The sequence below is a fragment of the Callionymus lyra genome, chromosome 1 (genome assembly GCF_982586985.1).
Source record: "Callionymus lyra chromosome 1, fCalLyr1.hap1.1, whole genome shotgun sequence".
NCBI classification, from domain to species: domain Eukaryota; kingdom Metazoa; phylum Chordata; class Actinopteri; order Syngnathiformes; family Callionymidae; genus Callionymus; species Callionymus lyra.
The window spans coordinates 37,471,986-37,485,579 of NC_141818.1; the positions used below are offsets into that span (position 1 = coordinate 37,471,986).

Here is a 13,594-nt window from a genome sequence, read left to right on the forward strand (position 1 = left end):
AAAATAATCCCAACCCTTAGTCTACATGAGAGTACGTAGAAAATGAGTGATGTTTGAATTTTGGGTGAACTATCATTTTTAAGGGACCTGCCGGTATTCTATGGTTATTGGTGTGTAAAATATTTTCTTTGTCGGTTCAGGATTCAATTACAAATAGTGGTAACAAAAGTTGGACTCTATTGTATCATCAGTATGTGTCTGTTTGTACAAAAGTCTCTTTTCATTTAAATATTTACATTAGAAAATTATTTTAAGCTCCGCCCACTGAAAAATGTGTTTTCCTGGAGATTAAATCTTGTTTAACTTAACCACATACACTGTTGTTGGTCAAGAATCAAGTTTTTTTCACCCCCCCCCCCTCAACTCAACTCAACCAGGACCAGTATTATGCAAATAAGGAAAACTGATAACTCTTTAAAACCAGGAGTTGCCCATCTTTAGATTAGGGTGGAACTATCTAAAAGAAAAAGATGGATGACAGTGAACATTTCACCTGGGTGTCAATACAAAACAGATTTGCTTAAAAAGAATTTGTCCGACACAAGAGTCGTTCATTCATCTGTGAACCTCCTTACTTCGGCGTAGAAACACAAATAAAGAGTTTAGCGTAAGTGGTCATCTAAAAGGCTTTCATTCAAATATAGTAACATCAGATTTCCGAATTGGACCAGAAGACGATCAGCCTTCGGTGAAGGAGTATGCATGAGCTCCTGTGAAGAGGTAACAGAAGGTTTGCCAGAGGGCAGTGGGAGTCAGCATCAGCATAAATTCAGTGTCAAGATGTTCAGGCGCTGAGATATCTCACCCTTTCAGCACCCACTTCTCCAACCATCAGTGACGTATCTGAGGTTGACAGTTTATGCAGAAGATGGGCTCCGGGCTGTGGTTGCCAAATCGGAGCGAGTGAAGGGCAAAGAATTTCCAGTGAGAAGAAATTGACAGAACGAAAGGTGAAATACCCTTGTTTTTTTGTTTTTTTTAGAGAATTTGACATTTCATGTGAAATATGCATTTATTATTGTCAAATCAGTCTTCCCCCACGGAGGTGTGTTGACAGCCAAGGAAGAAAGAATGTCACAACTTATTTAATCCCAGAGGCGAGACTCCCCAGAGAACTACAGTATTTCCACTCAGTATGAACCGCCTGAATGAACACTGACACAGTGGGACGGACTTATCATAATCAATGGAGATGAGGGCAACGCATTGAGGGTCATATTTGCTCCACTTTGGTGTCCTAGAATTCTGCGCCACACAATTGCAGCTATTTCATGTATTAACACAAGCTTATTTAAGGGAATTCACCCAAAATTCTAAATTCATTCATTTTCTACTCAACCCCATGCCAATTTTAAATGTTTTTTTAGAAACATTTTTGGTTGAATTTTTGGCAAAGAAAAGTCAGCTCTGGTGGCGACCATCATATGGACATACAAATTTACTTAAGTCCCCCAAAAAGAACATATTACTCTTAAAATAATCCCATCCCTTAATCGACATAAGGGTGAGTAGAAAATATACCTTTATTTGTCAAACAGGATAACCAGTGTGATGCTGATACAAATAAAACATAACAAAATGCTCACATTACTGGTGTTTGCATCATGTTTTTAAACGAGGACAAATTGTCAGGATCTGCAATGGGAAAAGGGTTTAATGCAATTCCTACCCACAAAACTGCTCTCAGGTCTGTGGGAAATAAATGAATTCACACTTTCTCCTCCCAGAACTGTAATTACAGATTAAGGCTTCAAACTGGGTATTCATTACAGCAAGTGGATTTCCTTATTTCTCCTTTTCTTCTGTGAGTTTTGTGTTGCATATGTGTAAAAGAAAATGATTTATTTTTAGAAGTAGCTTGCTTGACAGAACCATCAACCTCAACATAAGTTTTTCATTTCAGGGACAAAACATCAGTTTTATTTTGCCATGATGTGCACAGTCATTTCTACCGACTTTTTTCCTGTTTGTGCCTCATAAATCATTGTATGCATTTTCAGGAGGACGAGCGATGGATACAGATCAACAATAGTCGTGGTCTTCAATTCATTCAATACGAATCTCTCACAGCAAAAGTTTAAATCTGAAGAAGTCCTTTTAGGCATCAATTTATCATCCTATTACTTTAGATTACAATACTTGAGCCCAGATAAAAGACATCGGAGGATTATGGACTATGACGCACGTAGACGGCACTTTATTTAGATCCCAGTTCAGAGCAATTGCTTTTAAATGTCTTTTCATCTTACATTTATCCAGTCTTCAATTGAAGGTTGAACGTTCACTTGAACAATTCATTATAATGAGAAATGTGGAAAAAAGGATGGTCTGACAGAACTTATTTTATTATATTATTGTGTCAAATAGTACGTCTGTTTATGTCGGCAAGTATACAGTATATATTACCTCAATCAAATATTCAGGTTAAAAACAAATAACATTCTTTCATGGTGAAATATAATCGTTGGATATGCTATGACAGCTTTATGGTTCCAGCTATGTTACTGCTCTCATTTCCAACCAAAGAACAAGAAAGAGGATACAAGCAGGAAAAAGGCATTTTCTCTAACTGGTTCCTTTCTGAGAGTTAAGGTAATTCAGAAGAGACTCAAAGTAGAACCACTGCTACGATAAGAACCCAGTTGTAAATGGTAGATAGATGGATGAATAGATTAATGGATGGATAGATCTATGAAGGGATATGGATGGAAGGATCTATAGAGGGATATGGATGGATGGATTGAAGGATCGATGGATGGTTGGATAGATGGATGGATGGATGGATGGATGGATAGATGGATGGATAGATTAATGGGTGGATCTATATAGGGATGGATCTATGGATAGATTGATGGATGGATATATTAAGGGATAGAGTGATGGATGAACGAGTGAATGAATAGATCTATGAAAGGTTAGTAGAATGAGTGGTTGGATGTATCTATGTAAGCATTGATGGATGAGTGGATTTATGGATCGTTGAAAGGATGGATGAAATAGAGGATTTATGGAGCTTTGGAAGGATGGATGAACGAGAGGATTTATGGATTGTTGGAAGGATGGATGAATGGATCTATGGAAGGATGGTTGAATGAGTGAATGGATGGATCGTTGGAAGGATGGATGAATGAGTGAATGGATGGATCGTTGGAAGGATGGATTAAAGAGAGGATATATGGAGCGTTGGAAGGATGGATGAATGAGAGGATTTATGGATTGTTGGAAGGATGGATGAATGGATCTATGAAAGGATGGTTGAATGAATGAATGGATGGATCATTTGAAGGATGAAAGAATGAGAGGATTTATGGAGCGTTGGAAGGATGGATGAACGAGAGGATTTATGGATTGTTGGAAGGATGGATGAATGGATCTATGGAAGGATCGTTGAATGAGTGAATGGATGGATCGTTAGTAGGATTGATGAATGAGTGGATGAATGGATCTATGGAGGGATGGATGAATAATAGGATGGATGGATCAATGGATGTAATTATGAATGATAGGACAGATCCATGAGGCCTGCATTTCCCTGGAACACCCCAGTGTTCTCTCTTGCAAGAGGTTTCTGGGACTCTTGGCCCACGGCTGCTGCCCCCTTGACCAGCGTTGAATGAATGGTTGAAACAAATGGTGTCAATCACAATTCCTTGTCATGTCTGCTAAATAAGGCTTTTTGAATTCCTGTGTGAACAGTTGTTTGTATTTTATCTTCTCAACTTAACAAGTAACAACAGTTTTCAATGTTTTCATCTTTTGAAATGGAAGCTGTTAAAACGAAATGTGAAAATATTAACACAGTGAAATCGGAAACGAATGTAATCAGGAATTTTAAAGAGCACTTTGCATGTTGATTTCCCTCCCGTTTCCTATTAGTGCCTCCATTTGTGCATTCAATTATTTACCTCAACACTGAGACGTGCCATCTCGATGCACCTTGCCGATCTAAACAAATACCCTGAAGTAAATTAGACGAGGCTTCTGCATCACGTAAACTATGAACCAGTCAGTAAAACTAATCAATGACATCACTGTGCGGATCTGTGTGAAGGTCAAATTGTCTTCGTAATGGTGCTGACACGTTTAAAAATAAGCCATTCATTTGGAAATAACTTACATTTTCCTAAATGAATCCCCAGAGAGTAATTATTTCTCATGCTTATTAACATGGAGGGAGAAAGCCCACATTTTCCCTGCGCTAAAACAACCCATTAGTGTAAATTGAATGAAGTGGAACAACTATAAAAGCTCAAATGAGAAATTTGAAAAATAGACTTTTCCAGTCACATGTGACTCATAATCAGCCGTTGAACATTTTAGTAGTAGTAGTAGTTAATGGCTCTACACTGATGTCAAAATTCACTTTTATATTTGTTGACACGGCATGTTTAGATGGATAGATCCATGGAGGGATGGATGGATTTATGGTTGGATCGATCTATGGACGGATGGATGACTGGTTACATTGACAGATGATAAATGGATGGATAAGTAGATGGATGGATCTATGGATGGATGTATCTATAGAGGGGTGGATGGATGGATGGATCTATGGATGGATGTATCTATAGAGGGGTGGATGGATGGATGGATGGATGGAAGGATGGAAGGATGGATGACTGGTTACAGTGACAGATGATAAATGGATGGATAAGTAGATGGATGTATCTATAGAGGGGTGGATGGATGGATGGATGGATGGATGGATGGATGGATGGATGAAAGGTTGGATGATCTATCAATGGATGGATAAGTAGATGGATGGATAGAAGGATGGATGGATATATGGATAGATGGAGGGATGGATAGATGGATGGGTGGATGGATAAGTAGGAGGATGGATAAGTAGATGAATGGATGGATGGATAGATGGATAGATGGATAGATGGATAGATGGATGGATGGATGGATGGATGGATGGATGGATGGATGGATGGATGGATGGATGGATGGATGGATGGATGGATGGATGGATGGATGGATGGATGGATGAAAGGTTGGATGATCTATCAATGGATGGATAAGTAGATGGATGGATAGAAGGATGGATGGATATATGGATAGATGGAGGGATCAATGGAGGGATGGATAGAAAGATGGACGGCTTGATCTATGGATGGATCCTGGGTGGAGATATTGACAGATTTTAGATGGATGGATAAGTAGATGGATGGATGGATCAATGGATAAGTAGATGGATGGATCTATGGATAGATGGAGAGATGGATAAAATGATTGATGGATGGATAGATGGAGGGATAAGTAGATGGATGGATCTATGGATGGATGGATAGATGGATAAGTAGATGGATGGATAGATGATCTATGGATCGATTGATGGATGGAGGGATGGATAAGTAGATGGATGGATAGATGGATCTATGGATCGATGGATGGATGGAGGGATGGATAGATGGATGGGTGAATAGATAAGTAGGTGTATGGATGGATGGATGAATAAATAGAGGATGGATCTATGGATAGATTGAGGGATGAACAGAAAGATGAATGGATGGATCTATTGAGAGGTCGGTAGATGGATGGATAAGTAGATCACATCAGGAAAAGATGTCGTGCCAGAAACATCCTCAAACAGCTTCTTTTGTCACGCAGCATGTGAACCTTTCACGAAGGAAGCGTATGACGACTGGCTGACTGCTGCATATGCAAACTGACAAGACCCTGACGGGCAGACAGACAACATTACTATGAGTCGGGGGGGAAAGAAAACGATGCAACGACACTGGAGAACAAAATCAACCAATTGCTGCAGTGATTGATTCTCATGAGAGGAAGAGAGGCGAGTGCTTGGTCAGTAAGAAATATCTTACATGTTATTATTCCTCCCTCACGTCTGACAGAACACATTAGTGCTGCTTATTTTAGGGGGAAATGAAAAGAGCAACAAACGGGTTTGTTTATCCCTTTGAGGGAAACAATTTTAAACAATTCTGCCAATTTAGTGCTTTCATTAAAATTGTGCGACAGTGTTACTCGGTGAGAGTTTTCTCCAGGGTTTAAAAAAAGAGAATTAAATTTGAGAAAAATGATTTGTTGTTGATGATGATACATACGATTATTCCAGCATGGGTTCTGCTGCAGGGAGATTTGAAAAGGACACTTGTGCCTTTTTTTATTTTTTACCAGAGGGCGAGAATCAAAAGTACAAGATTAGGAGTTCTTGATATAAACACACGTTTCCTTGGGAGATAAGACAGTGGGCTGAAATAATATGGAAAATAGCTGACTTTGTTTGAAGTCCTTGCTCGTAGATGTAATACATGATCAAAGTTCCTATCACAATGAGATGAAAACAGAGAGATATAGTGATATTAGATTATCATGGCTCACTGTGGGAAACTGTTTCCATGTTTATTTCACATTTAAAATAATCGGCAACGAGTCAATATTTAAGACGTTTATGTCCGTGTCTGCCTCAAGGCCAGGTTGGACATGCCAGGGAGAAAAAAAAAAAATCCCCGAAGGGAGTTTTTCTGGGAGCCATCCTAAAAACCTGCTCCACGAGGAGCTCAATCAATCACGAAAAGACTAAATTGCCCTTTAAAAAAATATATAGATTTCCCAATTGTAGCGTTAATCCTTATGGATTTATTCCTTGTTATGATCACGTCGTGACAGAGACTCCAATTTTGGGACATTAGTTCAGTGTTGATTTATTGATTTATTAAGTAGAGTGTGTAATTTATTTATTGCTTTGTCATCAAGTATTTCGTGAACCAAAGTCCTCGGTTGCCTGCGTACTATTCGTTATGTCGTTGATGTCAAAATGAACACGATTTCGTTTTGTATTTTTTATTGTTTATATAAATGTCTTATTATGATTATAATACATATATGTTTTACTACAGTGGCGATTTATAGATATATCATAATCATCAGAATATACTGTTGCGCCTGACAGAAGCTAGTACTTTTAACCACCAGCTAAGCTAGCAAGTGTATCTTTCGGGTTAAAATTTGCTTTAAATTGAAGTCATTTTACATGATTAAATTGCTCATTTACTAAAACTGCTAAAAAGAAAAGTGGCTCTAATAAGCATCGCACTCCTACGACAGGGTTTTGTTGTTGTCGCTGCTTCTTGTGCGAGTAGGCGTCACCTTCACCTGTGATGTATCCAATGCGGCAGAAAATTTCCGTCTGCAGGTCGCTTTTTTGGTGAGCTCAGGTGTACAAGACTCAGCGAGAAAGCTCCTTAGACACATTTCCTCAACACCTTTTTGTTGTTTTGCTGTGTTTGCGTCCCCCCCGGGTTTTAATTATCCGAGGGCGTCATTGTTCCGTCTACACCTGGGTGTCGAAATCTCCGAAAACATTCAAGTGAATAACAAGAAAATAACGGAACAATTGGTCTATTTTTGTTGAAATCAAGTCGTGAATCAGACGTAACAACGTCATAAATCCATTCATCTTCTACCACTCATGCCAGGTTTCTATGTGTGTGTGTGTCTGTTCAAACCAGGCTATTAAGACACTGAAAAAAGACCCTGTCAAACTGCATTATTATTATATTATGTTTTAAACTATTTAAAAAACACAGTGATAAATCTTCCGCATTAAAGGCATTTCACAGTGTAATTGGGCATCTGTTTGACCTGCTGTTCAACAACCTAAATTGTGTGTACGTGTGTGTGTGTATGAGTGTGTGTGTAGCATCCTAAAATGGTTTTGTAGGCGTAGAATAGTGTGCCCGCTTGAAACGTCATTATGATAATTAAGACTCCTACTTTGTCCTCATACAAAAAACAGCTCTAAAATCAGCCAATATTGTTTCTAAACGCGAATCATGTGACGTCAGAGTTGCTGACGTCGGCTTTATGCATCCAATATTTTGGCATATGGGAGTTGTAACCTGCTTATATCAGCAGGGAACTTGACTTCGCCCACTCGATTTTGGCAGGTTCTTCAGGGCGCGAAACCTTTCGAATCAATCGCCATTCAGAGAGTCGTTTGAAAAGACTGGAGACCATTTAGTGATGAGTTCTAAACACAAGTGCATGAATGGTGACGATGCAGAATACTCAGTGGTATTGAATAAAACATGCTGTGGTAAAAATAGTTTCTAAATCTGTCCACGCTATCGGGAAAGGGAAAATGTGTAAAGGAGGGTAAGGAAATCCCTTAACCTGGTTAACAAATAGTACAAAACCAATCCAATAGTACTGATCCAATCCGATGTTGAAGCTTCATGAAGCCTCATTTTCACTAGACGGCTTTCTCGGTTGTATCATCTTCGGTGTTGAGCAACTATTTAGAATGAGATCTTACGTCACTTATAACCCAACAGCGCCATCTACTGATCTGACACATCATTCATGAAGCTTCAAACCATAGCTTTTTCATTTAAAAACCCAGCGTTGAGGGTCATGGGTAAAAGTAGGAGCATCATTTTTGTCACTATACTTTATTGAATATTGTTTTGATTGTTTAAGCGCTTTGTGACCCTGGTCTGGAAAAGCGCTATACAAATAACAATTACTTACTTACTTACTTACTACAAATTAAAACACAAAGGCATTTGATACCGGCAATGTATATCATATCTAATGTAATGATTTCTGTTATTTTGAAAAAAACATCAGTTTCTCTAAAAAGAAACCTGAAAAAATATTGAAAATGTGTAAAACTCTTGTTGCAGAGAAACCAGTCTAGGACTTATGTATTGTGCATATGAAGTATTTATACACTCAAGGTTTGTTTATTTTTGGATACGACTCCCTGCATAAAAGCTATAGATATTCAAGGTGTTGAATTAATTTTAAAAAATGCGTTATTAAACTTTTGTGTTTCACAGGTTTGGGGCATTGTCCTCTGAAATGTAAGGTAAGCATGTGACTCTCAGATTGTAGTCAAAGTTCACCAAGTACAGGTATTATTTTTCTAACTCTGTGTAATAGAGGCGGCTCAGAAGAAAGTTTCACAGTGACTTAAGTGGAAGGAAAATGGAGTCCCTGGTATTCAAACATCATTGCAGGTGTTCATGTGTGTTCAACAATTATGGGATTGGAACAAAAAGCCATTGTTTTTTTTCAAAATAAATCCCCCTTTGGCCCGTACACAGAAACCAACACAAGTGTATTTGCAGTTAGGAACTTGACTCACATTTTGACGAAGGGGTCAGAGTAGCCGTTGGAGTCCATAGCGGCCAGATGGGCGCAGCGTATGATGCCGACCAGCAGGCATCCCTTCTCTAAGTTGTAGCACAGAGACACCAGGATGCGACCGCGCTAGGGACACACACAGCAACCCATGTTAGACACAACACCTGTTTCCAGAATACACACATCCTGCGGCAGCTTTGTCCAAGTTCAGCCGAGGCACTTTTCCCCCGGAAAACAAAGTGAATAGATTATCGTTATAAATTAAAATGCCAGTTGCAGCACTTCATAATGCATTTGTATAATTTGCTCCGCAAATATGATCCACTTATTTGTAATTGACTTTACATTCATCCTCAAGATGTATAGTTACTTTAATTCACTTTATTACAGTTATCATTTTAATAAAAGGCTCTAAATCCACACAAAGAAAAAAGTTATTGGACCTCACAAGTTTATAAGTCATAGTAGAAGACGCCTCAAGCAACCATGTGTGGGCATTGGTGAACAGTCCCCTGACCTGACGTGAAGCTTGTGCAACTAGTGGTTTGCTGGCTACAACAAGGTATTTTCACCACTTTGAGGCAAGAGGGCGTCATCAAGCCGTTAAGAAACTTCTAAGCTTCTAACCTAGCCCAAACCCCTAACTCAAACCGCTAAGCCTAAACCGTAAACCTAGAAAGAGTTGAAACCAATAAGATAGCAGTCTGGATTTTCCTTTACGTCACAGTGGCAAATGTTGATGCTTGTGCAACTACAACAGGAAGTGTATGTCTCAGAGAGGAAAGAGTCATTAAGCCGTTAAGAAACTTCCAAGCATTCAACCTAACCCTAACCCTAATCCTAACTCTAACCTTAACCTTAATACGAACTCTAACCCTAATACTAACCCTAGCTCTTACCCTAACTCTGACCCTAATCCTAACTCTTACCCTAACCCTAATCCTAAATCTTACTTTAACCCTAACCCTAATCCAAACTCTTACCCTAACCCTAACCCTTACCCTAATCCTGATCCTAAATCTTACCTTAACCCTAACCCTAATACAAACCCTAACCCTTATCCTAGCCCTAGCTCTTACCCTAACCCTGACCCTAAATCGAACTCTTACCTTAACCCTAACCCTAGCCCTAGCCCTAGCACTAATCCTAACCCTAACCCTAACCCTAACCCTAACCCTAACCCTAACCCTAACCCTAACCCTAACCCTAACCCTAGCCCTAGCATTAATCCTAACCCTAGCCCTAGCCCTAGCCCTAGCCCTAATCCTAATCTTAATCCTAATCCTAATCTTAACCCTATCCCTAATACGATCCCAAACCCCATCCCCAATCCTTACCCTAACCATAATTTATAGTTACAATTTTCATGATTTGGACTATGACTCTGTGAAAACAGCATAAAAAATTACGACGGTAGCTCAAAAATGTCTTATATAATGACACGTCGCTCCCTTGAAACTAAAACCAATTATTCCCAGTAGATAACTGACCCGGGAAAGGAGAGCCTGAAAGCCCTTTGAATTATTGTTCTTGTATTTTATTCCTTTTCTTTTTACAATCACCCCTCTAATAGTTTCCCCATTGTCTCCTTTTCGGCCAGGATTTGCTGGCCTCTGATGAGACTTTTCTTTAAGGCGTAAGATAAATTGGGATCGGGGTTGGATTAGCCGCTGTGTTAGAAACGTAATTACAAACTGAAGCGACGTGTTTGAGTAAAGAATGGATCTTAAATATAAGGGTGTTACCTCCTCTTCTGCCACCACTGCTCCGGGCTCCACCGCTTGGCTGTTGGCTTCCTTGTTCTGGAATGAAGTGCACACAATCACACTTTCGCTCTCTTAAAATAACCAAACTAGAAAAGCCCGCGGGTCCATTCCTATGACACAATTCAAGTCGGTGATGGAAAACGTTGCCCGGTCTCTCTCAGGAGCACAAACTAGGACACATCTTGATTTATATGTCCAGAATCTCATTTAGTATTGAATGCACAATCGCACATACCTGAGTGATTCTCTCCAGACCCATATTGTAGCGCTTGTTCTCGCCCTCTTTCAATTTCTTCAGGGCGACTCTCACTTCCCCGATGAATTCATTACGCCCGAGTCTGTCCATGTCGCACACGCACAGCCTGGAAAAAAAAATAACAAAGGAGGCCGTCAGGTCAATGCAACAATATTGATCACCTCCTTCTCTGTTAATTATTGAGCTGGAGACTCTGCCAGCAACTGAATATTCATCCGGCTTCTTCCACGATTGTTTGCACAAAAACACATTTTTAAACTTGATACGCGAGTATTCAAATGCCTCCAAAAAGGGAATTTCTATTTCAAACCAATCAATTGTTGGATTCGTCCTTCTGTCTGTTTCTTGAAAATATAATCTCTGAAGCGTCCCAGCAGGCATCGGTGGCTCACTCTGAAGGTGGGGCCGACATAGGAAAACAAAGTTGGTGTTTTAAAATGTTTAATGTGTTTTTAGATTTTATTCTTTAATGTTTGACTTTCTTTTCCTGAACACATTGTCACGTAGCAGGTTGTTATTAATCCTTAGTTATAGTTATTTCTTCTACAAAATGGTTGTCACATGTCTTGGCTATTACAAAGACACTGTTTCTTTAAGTGACACCATAGACAATAGATAAAAATGGACAGCGTATTGATATTAGATTTAAAAGGCTACAAATAAAAAAAATAAAATAATTGAAATAATACAATTTACATTTTAAACAATTAGAATAAAAACATACAACCTCACGCAAAAAGAAAATACTTCATAAACCCTTGTGTTGTCTCTGGGTCAAGGTGAACCTGTGGCCAGGGAGGTCGTTCACTTTGACCCAGAGACAACACAAGGTATATCAAAAACACATTTGTTTTGGGGCATCCAGGTCACCTTGAGCCAGAGACAACACAAGGTGTATTACAAACATATTTGTTTCTGGGCATCTGGGTCACATTGACCCAGAGACAGCACAAGGTGTATCACAAACATATTTGTTTTTGGGCATCCGGGTCACCTTGACCCAAAGACAACACAAGGTGTATCACAAACACATTTGTTTTGGAGCCTTCGGCTCACTTTGACCCAGAGACAACACAAGGTATATCACAAACACATTTGTATTTAGGCCTTTGGGTCACCTTGACCCAGAGACAACACAAGGTGTATCACAAACATATTTGTTTTTGGGCATCCGGGTCACCTTGACCCAAAGACAACACAAGGTGTATCACAAACACATTTGTTTTAGAGCCTTCAGCTCACTTTGACCCAGAGACAACACAAGGTATATCACAAACACATTTGTTTTTAGGCCTTTTGGTCACCTTGACCCAGAGACAACACAAGCGATAAAAAACAATTCAGTTCTATAAATATATATATATTTTTAATTCAATTATTCAAGAAAAAAATCAACCAACTAATCAATTTTTTTTTTTTCTTTTGGGTTAGAAAACACAAACACTACTTGAAACACACATAGTAGAAAGATAAACTGTTTTCCAACTGATTTCTAATATGTAAACTTTAATCAAGCTCAAGTAATCCTAAAATTAAACTGATATAACAATGATTTAAAACCCCATTTTTGTATGATTCATTTTAAAAATGAACGACCATTTTTTTAATTAAAACTATTTATAATAATTCAATCTGTTAATTTATATTTTAGTTAGTTTCACCTCATGTGTTTACCATGTATCACTCGGTATTATCATCATGACTAAAGTAGACTTTTACGTTCGTTACGTTTGCATTTTTTAAATTAAGAGTCAAACCAATGAAGTCTTTCGGAAAGATGAAAAACATATTTTCATATTCGAGGGAAAATGTAAAGCAAGTTTTTTGCTTGTTTTTTTTAATGAGGTCTGCACTTCAATGAAGTCTGTTTTTCTTTTTTTTTTCCCTCAAGACTTCAAACCTTTTGATAAAATGAAGAGATAAAATGAATGTTTTAAAAGGGAAACTACTCTAATTTCAAGCACATTGTTATGTTACTTTCCAACATTCATTTTATCCTGGTGATGGACTGATGAAGCTTCATGAATCAGCCACATTATTTATAGAACCCACTAGATCACAATACTCTGTCGGTACTCTGTGCGGCTCTTAGGAAAAGTGAAAATGATGGTCAAGAGCTCTCAAGCCTTTTAAAAGGAGGTCCAAACAAACCCATCCTTTTTTTTTTGCAGCTGACAAGGATGAATGAATCAAAAAAACTCGTGCAACTTGTGTGAGTCAGTTACAGACTTTCAATTTCTAGACTATTCCCCAGATGAACTGCTTCCTCTACGCCCACGCGAGCACACCTTCCCCCTCCTCGCGTCCTCCTCTTGCTCTTTTTTACCCACGTCTGACGAGCGACTCTTAGACTTTTTTTAGTCATAACGGATGAGAATCTCTCGCAGACGCACCTGAATAGCTCTGAGTCATTGGCGTGTCTGTCTGATGATGTATGATGTATGAGTCCCAG

General features: G+C 38.8%; 1 protein-coding gene across 3 annotated transcripts in view; it reads right to left on the minus strand.

Annotated features, from left to right (window-relative positions):
* The window catches only part of doc2g (double C2-like domains, gamma), a 54,629-nt gene that overhangs the window by 12,718 nt on the left and 28,317 nt on the right, over positions 1-13,594 (minus strand). For all 3 annotated transcript variants that reach the window (XM_087806349.1, XM_087806342.1, XM_087806351.1), the window contains 3 exons: positions 11,122-11,248; positions 10,866-10,922; positions 9,122-9,246 (listed from right to left, as the gene is read on the minus strand). In XM_087806349.1, coding sequence (XP_087662475.1) covers positions 9,122-9,246; positions 10,866-10,922; positions 11,122-11,248 — 309 coding nt within the window. The remainder of the gene's footprint in view (positions 1-9,121; positions 9,247-10,865; positions 10,923-11,121; positions 11,249-13,594) is intronic.